The 17,993-nt window shown below is 57.5% G+C and overlaps 2 protein-coding genes across 3 annotated transcripts in view; one reads left to right on the top strand and one right to left on the bottom strand.

Moving 5' to 3' along the window:
• Positions 1 to 10,100, top strand: part of LRRC27 (leucine rich repeat containing 27) — a 27,520-nt gene extending 17,420 nt beyond the window's left edge. The window contains 2 exon segments of the mRNA XM_036828420.1: positions 2,079 to 2,197; positions 8,955 to 10,100. Of these exon segments, the coding sequence (XP_036684315.1) occupies positions 2,079 to 2,197; positions 8,955 to 8,982 (147 nt within the window). The 3' untranslated portion in view covers positions 8,983 to 10,100.
• Positions 608 to 17,993, bottom strand: LOC118882542. 2 transcript variants are annotated; one of them, XM_036828422.1, is made up of 5 exons: positions 16,854 to 17,993; positions 16,548 to 16,621; positions 14,659 to 14,762; positions 14,162 to 14,267; positions 608 to 2,108 (listed from the first exon to the last, which is right to left on the bottom strand). In XM_036828422.1, the coding sequence occupies exons 1-5, from the start codon at positions 16,939 to 16,941 to the stop codon at positions 2,028 to 2,030; spliced, it is 453 nt and encodes a 150-aa protein (XP_036684317.1). In that variant the 5' UTR covers positions 16,942 to 17,993; the 3' UTR covers positions 608 to 2,027. The 2 variants fall into 2 exon arrangements, with proteins under 2 accessions (XP_036684317.1, XP_036684316.1); XM_036828421.1 differs by lacking the exons at positions 608 to 2,108; positions 14,162 to 14,267; positions 14,659 to 14,762 and adding an exon at positions 15,472 to 16,029.

Genomic DNA, 17,993 nt, shown 5'->3' with positions numbered 1-17,993 from the left:
AAAAACAAACAACTCGGGGTCGAGCCACGCTCACAGCCATGAACACGGCCCCGTCCTCCTTGCCTGCTCCTCGGGGTGCAAGGTCCTTCCTCCTCTGTACTTTGTGATAACAGTACAATACGGCTGGGCTTTCAGTCCAAATCATATACTTTTTTAATGGTTTTCAAGATAAAATTAAATGTCTGCCTTTAAGAAGTACACCTAGTGGCTTCAGCACTAGCTCTTCTCCCTGTGTTGGGGAACCCCGGTTAATGACAGGCTGCCAGCTCCCAGGCGGGCGCCAGCTCCCAGGCTGCCAGCAGATAGTGTCAGTTCTGCTGCGTCTGCAGCCTGGCAGCATCGCGGGGGGAGAAGAGCAGAGGGAAGGTCCGACGTGGTCCCTGCCCCCCTCCATCCTCCCTCCTCCCTCCTCCCTCCCAGCCTTCCCTGGCGCTAGTTCCTTCTAGGAGTCAAACAGGTGCTGGGGTGGAGCTGACGACGCAGGCGGACAGGTCCCGCCCTGGTAACCCGCTTAGAGGTGACCTGGCAGATAAGCCCTGCACTGACCCCCCCTCGCCTCCCCCGGGCCCGCCCCCCAGCCTCTCCCCAGCCCCGCACTCGCCCTGTCCCTACAGCAGCTGTGCTGCCCTGGCCCACACACAGACGTACAAGCACAGGTCTAAAGCTTGCTGAGGAGGGCAGGCTCGGCCTGGTTCTCAGACTGGTCCATTCGGGGGCGGGGGCAGCAACGGGCAGCACTGGTCGAGGGCCCTGGTGTGTTTCCACTCACGTCCTTGTCACATGGGCGCACAGCCCCCAGTTTCTGGCGCTGAAGGCAGAATCGTACCAGGGCCCCGGGGCAGGACAAGGCTGCCACGGGATGGCTGGGGTGGGGCGTGGCAGAGGTCACAGGTTCTCAGGAAGCCCCGGGCACCCCAGCAGAGCAGTGAGGACAGACCCCCGGCAGCAGGGTGTCGGGCACCCTCGGCAGCACGGGGCCTGGCGTGGGAGCCCAGGGCGGTGGGCCTCTGGGTGGGAGCCGAGGAGGTCAGGGCGCAGGAGGGCTCCAACCAGACATCCAGTCGTGGCCCAAGGAGGGAGGAGGGGAAAGGAAGGTTCTGGAAAGGCAAACCTGGTAGATAGAGAACAGGGAAAGGGGAATCGGGCGGGAGACGGAGGAGGGCCACTTTGAGGAGGTGGATGAGCAAATCCAGATGAGACACACCAGGTCCAGCTGACCAGAAATCCAGGTGTGACTTCTGCAGGCCCTAGAAATGAGGAATTTGCTAGCATTTGTAGCGCTATTTAAACATATTTTGTGTAATGCTGCAACCTAAAAGTTTTAAGGAATTTGTTGTTTTCAAAATAAATTGAGGTGGCCTGTGAATTCTTATGGAGAGTTTCCAGAACCACGACAGAACTACCCTGTCTTCCTCTGCCCCTGGACACGGCCCCTCCGCCCAGTAAAACCCGTGGCAGCTGCTGGGGAGAGAAAGCATCCTGCAGGTGCTGGACGGTAGCCCTCTGGAGCTCGCAGGGTCCCTGAGAGCATCGGAGCTTGCCTGGCCTTGGGCGCCGGGCATGGGGGTAGGGGGCTAGTTAGCGGGACACACCTAAGCTCCAGCTGTGCCCACATGCGTGCAGGAGGCCCTCCTTCTCACTCGGAGTCGCAGCGGTCTTTCTGTAGCTGAAAAGCCAGCACTGAGTTACTTCTTGCACGTTTTCAGTTTGTTGGTGTCAGTTTGTTGTGTCATTCAGGTTTTCCGACAGCGAGGCTTTTTCTGCTTTCCCCACTTTATTAGTCAGGTGTGAGCCCTCGTGTGTTAGCTTGACTTAGTGATTTAACACAGGGCTGTACGAGAGGCGCGGGGCCCCTGGAGAGTGTGTTTCTGTCTGTCGCGCTGGCACCCCCGGGCCACTGAGCAGCCGTCCACCCGCCCCGTGTCCTGCGCTCTGGCCTCACCCTGCACCGCCGGTCAGCCCAGGCCGAGGGTCGGGGGCCCCAGCGTGTGGGTCACGAGTGTGCTGCAGCCGAAGCCATCTCGGTATTAGCGGCTGTGTATTCCCAGATTCCTGAAACCGTCTCGCTGCATTTCCAGGTGGCGTCCAAGATTCCCTTTGCCACTGACCTGATAGGTAATGAGAAAATACCGATGCATTCGCCTGGGAAACTGAAACAAAGCAAAGAGAAATCATTGCAATCATGTCAGGAAATGAGGTTGGTACCGGGTCTGATTCTGTTCTGCTGGACGCGGCGCCCTCCGACCTCCCCCTGCAGATGCATCTCTTCCGCGCCCCCCACCTCACCCCCGGCGTGCCCTGGGCCCCTCCTGCAGGTCCAGGTACACTCAGGGCCAAAGAGCGGGAGAGCCGCAATGCCGCCACTTTTCAGCTCTCACTCCCGCCGCGTCCACTCAACCCCTAGAACGCCGCCCCCCAGGACAGCGGCTGCTCAGGGTCCTGGCGAGCCCTCGTCCTCCTGTGCTGACACTGCCCTGACGCCGGGCGCTGTGCCCTCAGCCTCCTGCCGACCCAGCGTCCGCCCCGGGAATGACCGAGGGGGCTCCATGCTGCCCTCCCCGCCTTCCCGCCACCCCCGTCTGCACCAGGCCCACCGCGGGGAGGCACCTCCACGGGCTCAGAGGCCAGAGCTGAAGTGAACCGGGGGGCTCGGGGTGGGGGGACCCGCCTGCCCTGGGCCCTGGCACTGCTCCCACCACGGGCACCAGCTCTGGTTTGAGGGCCTGGGGGAAGGTCATCATGCTGTGACCTGTGGATGGCAGAGGGCTCATTCCTCCCTCACCCCTGGAAATCGGGGAAGCGTCACAGGTCTGCGCCTGCGGCTAACCCAGCCACGTGGGTTGACGTGAAATGGAGACGGAGGAGACACCTTCCTGCCCCGCCCAGCGCGTAGTCAGCCCACCCCCCCCCGCCCTCCCCGCGAGCACCCAGGCCTCCGCGCGTCCCCGTCAGCTGCCCCCGCTGCCCGCGGGCGCTCGCCCTCACGGCCGCAGGAACACCTGCCTGTCCTCCCAGCACCCAGGCCCCAGCCCGTGGGCCTGTTCCGAGCCGCGTGTCTCACCCTGGCGCCGTGGCCCGGAGCCCCCCTCCCGGCTCTGCTGCCCGAGGGCCAGCAGCATCCACCACCACCCACCGAGGGCTCTGTCACTGTTGTCCCCTCTCTTGGGGCCCACAGGGGTGAGGGGGAGGGAAGGAACACAGGCAGGGGCTGGGGCGCTTCGTAGAGACCCCACCCTGCTCAGACTCTGCCCCTCTTCTCAGACCCTTTTCCTTCCCAGCCCTGAGGAATTCACCTGCCTTCAGAGGAACCTTTATTCTCTCCAGATCTGTCATTGACGGGAGTAACCTCATTCTTGGACACCCCAAACCCTACCTCTTAGGGCTTCTGAACAGCTGTGTCTCATCGCACTGCTTCAGATTAGAGACTCCAAAGTCTGTTTGGTGTTGGGAACAACTCTGTGCTCACAGATTTCATAACCTATATGAAATGAGTCAATTCCTTGAAAGACACCATCAGCCAAAAGTCACAGGAGAAGAAACAGACAATATGAATAGACTGATACATATTAGCGGAATTGAATCAATAATAAGTTTTCCAGTGGGTTCACTGGTGAAGTCTTCCAAACATTTAAGGAAGAAATTGTATCAACTCCCTTCCAGTGGACAGAAGCAGAAGAAATACTTTGTAACTCATTCTATGAAGCCAGCATCGCCCCAGTACCAAAAGCAAGGGCATTACATGAAAGGAAAACTACAAACCAGTCTCTCTCATGAACAAAGATGCAAAAACCCTCAACAAAATACGAGTAAGTCAAATCCAACAACGTATAAAAAGAATTACGAACGACCAAGTGGAATGTATCCCAGACATGCAAGGCTGGTTCAGCATCTGAAAGTCAGTTTACATGATGCATCACATCCACAGGCTAAAGAAGAAAAATCATATGATTGTATCAGTAGATGCAAAAAAAAAAAAAGCATTTGACAAAATCTAACACCCATTCATGATAAAAAAAACTCTCAGCAAACTGGGAATAGAGGGGAGTTTCCTCATCTTGTTAAAGGACATCCACAGAGACTCTACACTAACATCATCCTTAATGGTGAGAAACTAGACGCTTTCCCCCAAGGTCAGTAACAAGGCAGGGGTGTCCCCTCTCACTGTTTCTCCTCAGCATCTTTGTTCTTAGGTGGCATGATTGTCTGTGTACAAAATCCCAAAGAATTGACCCCAAAAGTTCCTGGAACTAGTAAACAATTATAACAAGGTTGCAGGATACAAGGTTAATATATAAAAGTCCATTGCTTACCATATACCAGCAATGAACAAGTGGAATTTAAGATTAAAAACACAATACCACTTATATTAGCACCCAAAAAATGGTGCTAGGTATAAATCTAATAAAATGTGCACAAAATCTATATGAGGAAAACTACAAAACTCTGATGAAGGAAACTAAAGAAGAATAAATAAATGGAGAGATGGTCCATGTTCATGGATAGGAAGACTCAGTATTGTCAAGATGTCAGTTCTTCCCAACTTGATCCATAGATTCAACTTAATCCCAGTCAAAATCCCAGCAAGTTATTTTGTGGATATTGACAAACTGATTCTAAAGTTTATGTGGAGAGGCAAAAGACCCAAAATAGCCAACACAAGTCAGAAGAACAAAGAGGACTGACACTACTCAACTTCAAGACTTTCTATAGGGACTTCCCTGGTGGCGCAGTGGTTAAGACTCCGCACTCCCAATGCAGGGGACACGGGTTCGAGCCCTGATCCGGGAAGATCCCACATGCCGCGGAGCAACTAAGCCCGTGAACCACAACTACTGAGCCCGCGCGCTAGAGCCCACGACCCACAACTGCTGAAGCCCGTGCACCTAGAGCCTGTGCTACACAACAGGAGAAGCCACCGCAATGAGAAACCCGTGCACCACACGAAGAGTAGCCCCCGCTCACCACAACTAGAGAAAGCCCACTTGCAGCAACGAAGACCCAATGCAGCCAAAAATAAAATAAATAAATAAATAAAATAAAATAAAAAGACTTTCTATAAAGTTACAGTTATCAAGACAGTGTGGTGCTGGTGAAAGAAGAGACGAATATATCAATGGAACAGAAGAGAGCCCAGAAATGGACCCACACAAATACAGTCAACTGATCTTTGACACACGAGCAAAGGTAATAAAACAGAGCAAAGAGAGTGTTTTCAACAGCTGGTGCTGGGCCACCCGGACATCCACATGCAGAAAAATGAATCTAGACACAGACCTTATACCCTTCACAAATATTAACTAAAAGTGGATCACTTTTACCAGACTGTGTACATTGAATATGTACAGTTTTTGTATATAAATTATACCTCAATAAAGCTGTAAAAAATGGGTCACAGACCTAAATGTAAAATGCAAAAATATAAAGCTCCTAGAAGACAACATAGGAGAAAACCTAGATGACCTTGAGTTGGTGACGCCTTTTTACGCAGAACATCAAGGCATGAAAGAAAAAACTGCTAAGTTGGACTTTGTTAAAATTTAAAAATTCTGTTCCGTGCAGGACACTGTCAAGAATAAGACAGCCACAGACTTGGAGGAAATATTTGCGAAAGACATATCTGATAAAGCACTGTTGTCCAAAATATGCAAAGAACTCTTAAAAACTCAACAATAAGAAAGCAAACAACCCAATTAAATAATGGGCCACAGATCTGAACAGACACCTTGCCAGAGAAGATACATAGATGTTAAATATGCTTATGAAAAAATGCTGAACAAAATACTTCATTAGGAAATGCAAATTAAAGCAACAAGGAGCTAGCACGGCACACCTGTTAGAATGGCTGTAATGCAGACACTGCCAACACCAGGTGCCCGTGAGACTGAGGAGAAGCAGGGACTCTCATTCACCACCGGCGGGAACGCAGAACAGTGCAGCCACCTTGGAGACAGTGTGACGGTTTCTTACAAAATTAAGTGTACTCTTAGCATACAGTCCAGCAGTGGTGCTCCTTAGTATTTACCCACGGGAGTTGAAAACTCATGTCCGCACAGAAACCTGCACACAAATGTTTGTAGCAGCTTTATTCATAACTGCCAAAACTTGGAAGCAACCAAGATGTCCTTCCATAGGTGAATGGATTAATAAACTGTGGTCCATCCAGACAATGGAATATTATTCAGCGTACAAAGAAGTGAGCTAAGAGGCCATGAAAGACAGGGAGAAACTTTAAATGCTCATTACAAAGTGAAAGAAGCATTGTATGAGGCTTCTGAAAACGCTGCCTACTGAAAACGCTGCCTACTGTATGATTCCAACTCTATAACATTCTGGGAAAGGCAGAACTATGGAGACAGTAAAGAGACCAGTGGTTGCCAGGGGTTGGGGGGAGGGAGGGATGAACAGGCGGAGCACAGAGGGTGCTTAGGGCAGTGAAACGACTCTGTGTGACACTGTGAAGACGGAGACGTGTCATTATACATTTGCGCAAACCCACGGAATGTACAACACTAGGAGTGAACCCTAAGGCCAGCTGTGGGCTTGGGTGGTGATGTGTCAGCCTGGGCTCATCAGTTGTAGCAAATGTCCCCTCTGGCGGGGGGTGAAAACTACAGAAATAAAGTCCCGTGTGAAGTGTGGGTGCCCGAGAGCCACGCACACGGTTCACAAGACAGTCTCGGTAGCGTGTGATGCACCACCGGTGGGAGAAGGTGGGCCCCTCGGCCAGGAGCTCGCATCAGGTCGGAAGGCCAGGATGTCTGCATCCGGTGAGAGGGCCAGCTGATGCCCGGCAGGCTCTCCCTCCAGGTGCGCGTGGCCCCTTTTCTCGTGGGTTAATCTCCAGTCCGCCCTGCGGCCCCACCAGACAACAGGAGAGGAGCAAAGTGATGCAGCTCCTCAGCACAAAGGAAAGGGAGAGGAGAGGCCAGCTCCTCCCATAATCACGAACAGAGCATGGGCCGCCCGCTAGAGGCCACGTTTCCCAACACCCCTTGTAGCGTATGCGACGGCCTGTGACTGCGGTCTGGCCAACAGGACGGGAACAGACATAGACGTGTGTATGAACTTCCTGAGCTTGTCCTCCCCTCCCCCTGCTGGAATGCACAGGCGATTGTGGGAGCTGGGGCAGCCATCCCAGACCCTGAGGTTGAGAGTGTGGAGTGAGGGGCAGAGTAGCGTCCCCACGCTGACAGCGGCCCTCAGATAAACCGCCGCACCTGGTTCAGCTTCCCCGTCTGGGCCTTTGTTCCAGCCGCTGAGCCTGTAACCTAACCATTCACAGGCCAGCTTGGTTCTGGAGGAAGAAAGCCACCTGCTGGTGTGACACGAGGGCCTCTGAGAGGGAGGCTGGCAGGAAGCGAGATGGCTGGTTCCACGGGGCCCACAGACTCAGGACTGGAGAGGCTGAGGGTGGAAGGTCCACAGCGCCCTCACCACCCTGCTCAGCTCCCCTGCCCACCCAGCAGGACGCGCGGGGGGTGGCCTCTCAGAGGTTGAGCAAGGAGGAGCCCCGCGGAAGGCAGGCGCCACGCGATGCCTTCCTGAGCGCGAGAGCCGTGAGGCTCAGGCCGGGCGCCTGCTCTCCCCCGCTGAGAGCGGGAAGGGACCTCCGAAGAAACTGGCGGAGACAAGTACCCTAGAGCCCTGGCTCGTGGGCCCCCGCCCCCGTCCTGCTGACCAGCAGGGCCGCGGCCCAGTGGGTACGGCGTTTCAGTGCCTCCTCCTTGAGTGGGTGGGAGCCGGGACGCTGGGCGCTCGAGGGAGGGACCAAAACGGCCGACTGGAAACGTGCAGACGAATTGAAGTCCTCTGGGCAGTGATGGAAACAAGCTGCTACAAAAGTGGGCACTCAGGTAGCTGAGAACTCGGAGTTAAGTGAAAAATACAGCGAAAATCCCTGAAAATTAAAAAGCCTAAATCAACAGATGAGGTCGAGCAAATCCCCCAGGAAGTAAAACAAAGACAAAAGGAGGGATGGAAAGCAGAGATGAGTCAGACCCTAGGGTCGACCGGAGAGGCCTGACCTCCGAGATGCTCTAGAAACTCACGGGAAACCCAGGGAGCTTCAGGAAGTTTCCAGGCTGCCAGGCGGCCGCGGGCCCAGACCATCCCAAACAGGCTCCGAGGTCCTGGAGCCCCCAGGGAGGGACAGGGCACGTGCAGAGGCTGGGCCAGGCGCCACGCGGGGACTCGGGGATGTCCCTTCCCTTCCCTCTGGAGCGGGAAGAGCGGGCGTGTCCTCCCAAGACGGGGAAGAGACCCCGGAGGAGGAGCCCAGCCCGAGGGTCTGCAGGGGGGCCAGGCGGGTCCAGGGCCTGATCCCCAGCTCAGGGGAGGATATTGAGGACTTGTACTGCTTGGACGACCCCAGGACAGGACGGGCGTGGAGAGCTAAGTGGATGTTTTTAAAGGAGCAGTCAGCTCACAGAGAGTACACATCTCTGCAGGAAGGAAACCGGAAGCAGTGGCTACTCAGCGGGCCAGCAGCAGAGGCTTCCCTGGGCCTCACGACACAAGCTCTGATGTCAGTTTAACCCAAGATTGTGGCAGGTCTATCTTAGGGGATGAGGCGGTGTAGGGGTCTCAGGCGTGCCTGGGCTGGAGGTGGGGGTCCAGGTTATGCCCCAGGGAGACAGAGCTGAGGGGGCGGCGAGGGGAGGGAGGGGAGTGCGGAGGACACGGCCCCCCGGGGGGATGGGGAGGAAGGGAGGCCCCCGCGCAGAGACACACCTGCCCTCGGACTGGCGGGAGGGCCCACTCCTTTCGCTCTGGCCACCTGGTCCCCCTCGTTCTCTGTCTCACCGTTTTCTGGCCCGGCTGATGGGTCGGGGTGAGCAGAGGGGGTGAGGCGCGCTGGGGGGGCTCCCCCTCGGGAGGGCGGCTCTGGGCCCAGGCGACAGGTACCGCCCGTCGCCCGGCGCCATCCCCACCTGACCCCTTCCTTTCTCCCCAAGGCCAGGAGGCTGCAGGATGAGGCAATGAAACTAAAACCGAGGTCGACCTTGAACAGAAGCCATCAATGTACAGCTCCCCCTGGAAGCCTTTCGCTTGGCCTGACTTTGTCGCAGCCTCAGAATATATTTTTTAACACGAAGTATTAAGAACCTGAAAAAGTTTGCAGATACTAATGACAGAGTATCACTGGTGCGGACTGAGCATGTTCTCACCTGGAAAACAGGCCGGCGCTCGCTGCCTTCCCAGGGTCGCCCCTGTGTGGGGCGTGAGGTTTACGGGTCCCCATCTGCGCTGCCTATTCTGAGGCTGCAGGAGGTCTGAGCTGCATTAAGAGGAGAATACGGTGACCGCCGCGTGGCGTCCGTTTGCAGCCCGTCGGCTGGCAGAACGTGGTGTCGGCACCTGTGCCCCCCGACCCTACTCACAGCGGGGATCAAGCTTTCACGACTGACTGCAGTGGGGTCCGAGGTCCCGTGGGACCGTCTTTGCTGGGGAGGCAGGAGTGCCCTCCTCCTGCCCCGGGGGTGCCGCTCCCCATCCCTGGGCGCTGCCCCTCCCCTGGCCCTGCAGCACCGCCAGGCCCCGTCCCAGGCCCCCGGGCTCTCACCCAGAGTCGGCCCGACTTGGTCTCTTGTGCCGAACGTCTGATTAGATGTGAAATAAGGGCCTGATCTTGAAAAGATCTTTGATTCGATTTCTTTAACAGATGTAGAATAATTCAGATTTTCTATTTCTTTTTGTGTCAACTTCTTTGGTAGACATGTTTTTCAATGAGTTTTTCCATTTCATTCAAGTGGTCAGGTTTATCAGCATAAACTTCTTCATAATATCCTCATATTTTCTCAGTCACTTAGGACCTGTAACAATGTTCCCTTTCTCATTACTAATGTTGTTCCATTTTCCTTAATCTTGCTAGGGATTCATCAATTTTGTTAATCTTTTCGAACAACCACTGTTGGCTTTGTCGAGTTTCTGTTGTGTTTTCTGTATCATCAATTCCTGGTCTTCCCCTTCTTTTCTGTTTTCTTTGGGTTTAATCAGTGCTTAGAGGGAACTTCACCACTTTCAAATGCATATGTCAGAAAGGAAGAAATATGTAAAATCCATACCCTGGGCTCCCAACTCAGGAAGCTAGAAGATGTGTTAGTTACCTGTTGCTGCGTTAACAAGTTACTCCAGAACAAAGCAGCTGGAGAAGTAGATAAATAACAATAAAGAATTATAAATAATTACATTATGTATTAGTATATATTATTATATTAACATTGTGTAATAATAATAAATATTTGTCGTCTCTCCCAGCTTCTGAGGGTCAGGATTGGGAGCGGCTCGGCTGGCATTTCTGGTTCAGTCGGGCCATGGGTAGGGCCGTGCTGTCTGAAGGCTCACTGGGCTGGGGGTCTGGTTCCCTGTGAGTCCGGTCCTGGGAAATGTGTGAAGACTTGCTTCATGGCTGCCGTACGACTGCCTCTGGGAAGTGTTCCGTGTGACTTGACAAGAATCTACTTGGATGCAGTGCTGTCGGGTGTAGCGCTGTGTGTCCCGTCAGGCTGATTGACCGTGTTGCTCAGATCTGCATCCTCCAGGTCGGTTCATCTTGTCCTCTCAGCTGGATACCATTTCCAGCCACGGTTGTGGCCTCATGTATGTCTCCCTTTAGCTGCGTCAGCGGCTGCTGTATGTGGTTCCGAACTGTTATTAGATGCCTACACGTTTAGGGTTGTTGTGTCTTCCTGTTGAATTAACCTTTTTATCAATAGGAAATATTTCTTTATCTCTTGTTCCATACTTCTTGCCTTTAAGGTCTGTTTTGTCTGATGTTAATATAGGCATACCACCACTGTTCCAGTTAGCGTTTACTGATACGTCTTCCATCCTCTTACTTCAATCTTTCTGTGTTTTTATGTGTAAAGTTCACCTTATGTAAATATCATATACTTGGGTCTTCCTTCCTTTCTCTAGCCTGACAATCTTTGTCTTTTAATTAAGAGTGTTTAGTCCCCTTACATTCATATGGTTGATTTTAAGTCTCCCATCTTGCTATTTGTTTTATGAGTCTCATATTTTTGTTCTTTTATTCTTCCTTTGCTGTTCTCTGATAAAGTAAGCAAATTTTTAAAAATTTTTAAATTATTTTTAAAATTTTATCCGGGGCAGCAGAGAGGGAAGGGAAGGAAACATGCAGGGCCAGGAGATGCAGGGAGGAAAATACACGTCTAATTTCCCAAAATTAACAGAGAAGGTAAAAGGATCATAACTCCTAACAGAATGCAGAGTACAGGGAACTTCAGATGAACAGGGTGAAAAACGGAGTGAATAGCAAACCAGCAAAACAAACAAATATGAAGATGGAAGGAATGAAATCAAGTGTATCAGCCATCACGTTGAACTTGCTGATACTGAATTGTTCTATTGGCCTTTTGAAAAAATACACAAGGTACCAGTCTTTGACTTTTACCCATACACTGTTTCTAAGAATCATTCTTGGAGCAGAGTGATGTTTTTAAAAGGTTGGAATGGGGCTTCCCGGGTGGCGCAGTGGTTGAGAGTCTGCCTGCCAATGCAGGGGACGCGGGTTCGAGCCCTGGTCCGGGAAGATCCCACATGCCGCGGAGCAACTGGGCCCGTGAGCCACAACTACTGAGCCTGCGCGTCTGGAGCCTGTGCTCCGCAACAAGAGAGGCCGCGATAGTGAGAGGCCCGCGCACCGCGATGAAGAGTGGCCCCCGCTTGCCACAACTAGAGAAGGCCCTCGCACAGAAATAAAGACCCAACACAGCCAAAAATAAATAAATTAATTAAAAAAAAAAGATTAAAAAAAAAAAAAAAGAAGTGGTGGTTGCACAACACTGTAAATGTACTAAATGCCACTGAATTTAAAAAAAAAAAATGTTGGAATGAGGGGAGTTTGACTTCTGGGTGGGACTAGGGGGTCTGCTCCTGCGGCAGCTGGGAGACCTCAAGGCAGAGATCACAGAGGCTGCCGGCAGCACGGGGCCGGCTCGCGGTCTGCTGTACAGCAAGCGTGTGTGGTTGCTCTTGGCTTGGGTTGCCGGGGCTCTGTGGGCTGGTTCTCTCCCCGCTGTGGTCTGTGCCCTCCGCTGCCCGCGGTCCCTCCGCGTGGCCTCCGTGGCAGGTGCCTCGCCCTCTTCCACGGCTGCCCGGGGCCCGGCGGGTGCAGAGCAGGGGTCCCCAGGCCTGGCCAAGGCTCAGGCCATGAACCAGCACAGCACGCTTCCTCCGTGTGCCCTGCGTGGACTCAATCACAGGGCCGCCCAAACTCACCGAGCAGTGGGCTGCACCCCCCGCCCCTCGGCTGTGCCGAGACCCCGCGCTCCCTTCTGCTGCTCCTGTGGGTGTCCCCCCAGGAGGGGCCGCTGCGAGAGGGCCTCTACGTGGCGTGTCAGTGCCGCGTCCGCAGCTGGGCTGACGTCCACGTAGCCGCCCAGATGTCCAGATGGGCCCCGTGGCTCCGCGCCGTTTCTGCTTTGCCTCGAGGTCCCTGTTCGGGTTCCCGGTTGTTGGGTTCTCCCTGCCTCACACCTGCTCTGCTCCTGTGGGGAAGGTGGTCGCGTCCCCTCCGAGCCCGTCCTCCGCCCTGGGCGGGCAGTGGCCGTGGGGGCCGCCTCCGGAGTGGACACTGGTGCGCCGAGTGGACCTCCAGCCTCCACTCTCCAGAGGCAGAGCCCGGTCCACGGGTCCCGCGTCCGTCCGTCTTCACGGGGGGCCCCATCACCAGCCCTGCCCGGAAGCCAGGGACCCCCGCCCGGCCCGGCGGGCGCCGGGAAGCTTCTCTTCCCGGAAGGCCCGCCCCCCTTCTCCTGTCCCCTCCTCCTGTCCCCTTCTCCTGTCCCCTTCTGCTCATTGGTCGGCCCTCCTGACTCTGTCCCCAGCTGATACTTCCTTCTCTATGCTCGCTGCTCAGAGACGTTTCTTCCTGAAATATCTTCCACGTTTACTCTCTGCATCTCAGCGTGACTGTCCTCCCCATCAGCTTACTGACGGAAATCCCGCTGGGAGAGTGTTCGCTTTTCCGCTCTGGAAGTCTGGTGGAGGGCACTGGGCTTGGCCCCTCCTCCGGTGGTCTCGCTGGCACGGGCTCCCTGAGTCGGTCAGTCTCCTGGGATGCTGGCCCCCTGACACGGGGTCAGGTCGGGGCCCACACCTTTGGGGCCAGCGCTCTGGGTCCAGGCCCTCCTGCACCAGCTGCTGCCGCCCCCGCCGCGCTGCCCGGCCTCAGGTGCGGGCTCCGGCAGCCTTCTCGGCTCCTCTGGGCCTCTTGGTTGGAGAGAGGCAGGGTTGGACCAGGCCCCCAGATCCCGGCCTGGTGTCCCCAACACCGATTTCTCGGCCGGGGGGTCCTGGGGAACCCAAAGCCCGCTGTCCCTGGAGGTCAGCCCCCGTCTGAGGGTGGGAGCCCAGGGCGGAGGCCACCTCCCTCGGACCCCCTTCCCCTCCTCAAGCCGTTCATCTGTTTATTTATTCACTGCTGCTCCCGCGAACAGGCTGTTGTGTAACGTCCTCATTCTACACGACCTGATTCTGGCACGATCGCTCACCGCACTTGTTCTGAGCTTGCTCGGGGGACCCACCTGGACCCCTGCTCGGAAGGTGCTTGGGCCGCTGGCAGGGGGTGGCCCTGCTCCCCCAGTGGATTCAGAGTATGTGGGGTGGGGGCCTGCTTTGTCCCGGGTGGAATTGGGGTGTCCGGGTGGGGGACGGCCTCCGTCCCCGTCACGGGTCACCTGTCTCCACTCCGTCTCCCCTCCCCTGCTTTGTCTTCTCCTTCCTTAACCGCTAAGTCACCCCTGCCATGCCTGACTGCCCACATGGGTGCTCCTGGGACCTCTCTCCTGCCAGACAGCCTTGGGCGGGGGGAGGGAGGAAGAGCCGCCCCCCCCCCCCAGGTAAAGGCCGAAACCCTGGGTGGCAGGGACCGTGCTGGGAGGGCGGGGGCTGGCCTGGAGACGTGTGGACCGCAGGCAGTAACGGCGGGCGCCCCGCCCGGGACCTGGTCCTGGAGTCAGCAGCCCGGCGGCCTCGTGCTGTGAGCCACGTTCGCCTGCAGGTGGCGCCTTGGCCAGGACGCAGCCTGGGCACACAGCCCCGCAGGGCCCAGCAGCTGACCTGCCGGCGGCCGGGGTGCGGCCACGGCCCCACAGGGCGTCCTCCCACTCCCACCAGACCCCTGCGTCCCGACCGGTACCTGGTCCGTGAGCTTGGGTTCCTGAGTCCTGGGCCCAAAACGAGTATCAGGACAGGAGGGTCCGGCCCCGTCCATGGCTGCGGCCCCGTCGCTTCGCACAAGCTGCCTGTGGACGGTCAAGCCCACGGCTGCGCCGTCCAATCGCCACGCACCAGCCACCAGCCAGCCCGGGGGAGTGACCCCTGTGGCCTGTCCATGTCGCAGAAGGATGCAGCACAGAGGTGTGGCTGGGACATGGGCCCTGGGCCCTGTGGGTGGAGCTGGAGTCCCAGGTGACCGCAGGTGGTCCTGAGGTGGGGTGCGGACCCCAAGCGGACACACATCCTGGCCCGGGGATGCCTTGCCTGTTGGCGGGGGCGGGGGCCCCTCTTGCTGGGCTGAAGGGGGGTAGCGGTGTGTCCTCAGGCACCGGCAGTGTGTCACCCCCTCTGCCCCCTCGGTGTCTGTGCCATCCCCATGGGGCAGGGAGCCCAATGCTCAGGAGGGAAGGAGCAGACCTCGCGGGGCTCAGGGCTGCGTGTTGCCATGTGTTTCCAGCCTGCGTGTCCCACTGCAGTGTTCTCTTCGGGCCAAGGACGGCTGATGGTGGGCTCCTGGCAGCCTGAGGCACAAGGAGAGCAGGGTTCAGAGGAGAAGCTCCCGCCCCAGCATACAACCATCAGCCTCCATTTCTTCCCGGGGCGGGGGGGGGCGGCAAGCAAGTAGGAAACGACTCTGGGCCTTTCCAAACCCTGGGGGTAAAGAGCTGCCCCACCCCCAGCCCTGAGCCCCCCAGCCCTGGGCTCCCTGTGTCCCCAGTCCTGGGCTGGGTTAGGGTCAGGGGGACCTGGGGCACTGAATCCTCCAGGCCTCAGCTGGCACTTGGGCAAGGACACAGGAGGGCACAGGTTACGGGGCGGGTGGAGTTATGGGAAAGCCCTCTAGGAGGCACCAGACTCCCTACCAGGGCCGTTCAGCATCTCCACTGGCCCAGGCTCAGTACCAGTGGGGGGCAGATGCTGCACGGAAGACAGCCCAGCTACAGGGGAGAACTGTGCTGGTGGTGGTGGTGACGGTGGTGATGATGGTGGTGCTGGTGACGGTGGTGATGATGGTGATGGCGGTGACGGTGGTGATGATGGTGCTGGTGACGGTGGTGATGATGGTGCTGGTGACGGTGGTGATGATGGTGATGGTGGTGATGATGGTGATGGTGGTGATTGTTGGTGATGGTGATGATGGTGGTGATGATGGTGGTGACGGTGGTGACGATGGTGACGGTGGTGATGGTGGTGATGGTTGGTGATGGTGGTGATGGTGGTGATGGTGGTGATGATGGTGGTGATGGTGGTGATGGTTGGTGATGGTGGTGATGGTGGTGATGATGGTGGTGATGATGGTGGTGACAGTGGCAATGGGGAGGAGGATGAGAGCAGTGAATTCTTAGACTCATTGCCCGGTGCTTAGTGAAATCAACGCCCTCATCCGGGCCCCACTCTTCTCCCTCCCAGCAGCAGCCGGGCCTGAGATGCGCCATGAGGTGGCCCGGGCTGAGCACCGGGGCCCACCCCGGCTCTCACATCCTTGCGCTCTGGGCACTGGCTCTGGAGAAACCGTGGTTTCTGACCCATGGCTCTGGCCTGCGGTTCCCCTGTGACCAGGCACTCTCGGTTCCATCTCAGAAGCACCTGGCTTTGGGATAGCTGGCCTGAGCTGCAAGAGACACCCCTGCCAGGCCGCCGAGGAGAGCTCCAGTAAAGGAAGTGGGAGCAGGCCCGGGGAAGGGGTGGGGGGAGGGCACCAGCCACCTGGCTGGGCAAACCCAGAACAGGCTGGTGACGGTGACAACGTTCCTTCCGGTCACAGGGAGGCCTCTGGGAGTCTCCCACCTCATGGGAGAGACAGAGGATGACAAAGGCAAAATTATGTCCCGTGGTGCCGGGCACGGCTCACGGGCTCTCCCGTGGGTGAAGGCAGTAGGAGGGACGCTGAGCTGGGGTGTGGATGAGTCACCCTGAGAGACTGGGGGGCCGGCAGGGAGTCTGGGAGTGAGGGCCAGGCTGCCGTGGGGTGAATCCTGGGGCTCCTCCAAGAACCAGCACAGGACCTCCGGGGGAGGTGGACACGAGCAGCCACTGCCCAGAGCACCTCTGCTGCCCTCCTGCCAGCTCGTGGCCACCCGACTCCACCCTAGTGCGGCGCTGGACGGCCTCCTGTGCCCCCTCCATGCCACCACTCTGCCCATCTGGCCAGACTAGCCAGCCCCGGTAGGCCCGGCAGTGGCTGTGTGCGTGCAGCCAGGGAACGAAGGCTTTAGGGCCAAAGTCCGGAGACCTAGGCAGAGGCTCCTGGCCGAGTTTTCCCTCAGTCGGGGGCAGCTCTCAGTGGGCAGCTGCCGGGGCCCTACCTGTCTGGGGCTGTTCTCTCCAGGATCTGCCGGCCTCGCTGAACTGCCGGCACAGGGCTGGCCCCGGAGGGGGCCTGGAGGAGGGAACACCGGGTCAGGAAGGAGGAGGCGGCATGTGGGGGTCAGGACCCAGGATCCCTGGGCTGATTAGGCCCCTCTGAAGGAATCTGCAATTTAGTCTGGGTGTCTGGAAGTTCCCCGGGCCTTCCAGAAACCAGAAAGGAGGCGGGGAAGCCCGCAGGGAGCAAGTGGGTGGGGCTGGGCTGGGAGTGGGCAGGTCTGCCCGGTGAGGTCCTGAACAGATACCCTTTGAGATGCAAATCAATCTCCGGTCAGCTGACTCGTCTTTCGATATCCTCCCTGCTGGAGGAAGGGCTTTAAAAATGGCTTCCATGCTCCCTTAAAAAGTACCAGGCACAGGGCAGGTTGGGGCCCAGGCTGAGAGAAAGCAGGGCGGGCCGCCCTTCTCACTAGCACTCTCCCCTCTCAGCTCGGTGCCGCTGCCCCCGCCGTGGGAGCTGCAGGGTGGTCCTCGGGCCCCAACCCCGCCCACAGCACACACCCACTGCTGCATCCCCGCCCCCGCAAGCCCGGCGTGTCCTCAGGTGTATCTGTCCTCCCACCGCAAACTGCAACTCCTGCTGATACCTGGGAGTTCCCCGGAAGCCCCCTTCCTCACCTCAACCCCGGCACCTCTCGGAGGGCCCCCTTCTGTGCACTCCCACACCCACCTCTCCAGCCCTGCCAACAAGCCACCAGACTTGTGCTGCCCAAGCAGCCTCGTGGGGCCCCTTCTCCCTCTGGTGGATGCCCGCTGGCCCAAGCATCGCCGCCCCGGGCCCTCTTTCTGGACACCCACACCTGCACACAGTCCCCCGTGCACACACTGACACGGCCCACGCGTAGTGCCCCCACCAGCTCCGAGCTGACCCGAATTCCCGCTCCCCGGTGCTGTGTGTCCCCAGTGCCCAGGAAGGGCGCCGCCCAGCAGGCACCTCCGGCACGCTGGCGCCTGTGCTGAGCGGGTGGGCAGCCTCTGGCCAGTCCCCCTCCCAGTGCCTGCATTGGTGCCTGTTGCCTGGCCTTTCTGCTCCAAAGTCAGCCCCGCCCAGCTCTGGAGAGAGGAGGCTGCAAAGGCCTGGGGCGCAGACAGCAGTCAGGCCCCCTGGGGTCCGGCAGCCACAGGGAGGGAGCGGCTGGGCTGACCCTGGAGAGGTGTCAGGTGCCCGAGGCCTCCTGGTGGGGTCCCTCTCTCCGCAAGGGAGGTCTGGTGTCTGCTGGAACCCAGGCCTTGCCGGGCACAGGCGCTCGCTCTGCTCTCAGGCCTCCCCGGGGGCTGCTTGGGGCCGGACTCTGGCTCATGGGGCCTTGATCCCCAGCCCTGTACAATGCTGGGCGGTGGAGCCCTGCGAGGTCTCCGCGGGCGCCTGGCTCCGCCTGGGCTCC

This window comes from Balaenoptera musculus, chromosome 16 (assembly GCF_009873245.2).
Source record: "Balaenoptera musculus isolate JJ_BM4_2016_0621 chromosome 16, mBalMus1.pri.v3, whole genome shotgun sequence".
NCBI classification, from domain to species: domain Eukaryota; kingdom Metazoa; phylum Chordata; class Mammalia; order Artiodactyla; family Balaenopteridae; genus Balaenoptera; species Balaenoptera musculus.
The sequence above is the reverse complement of the archived record's forward strand: the minus strand, read 5'-3'. Positions and strand labels throughout refer to the sequence as shown.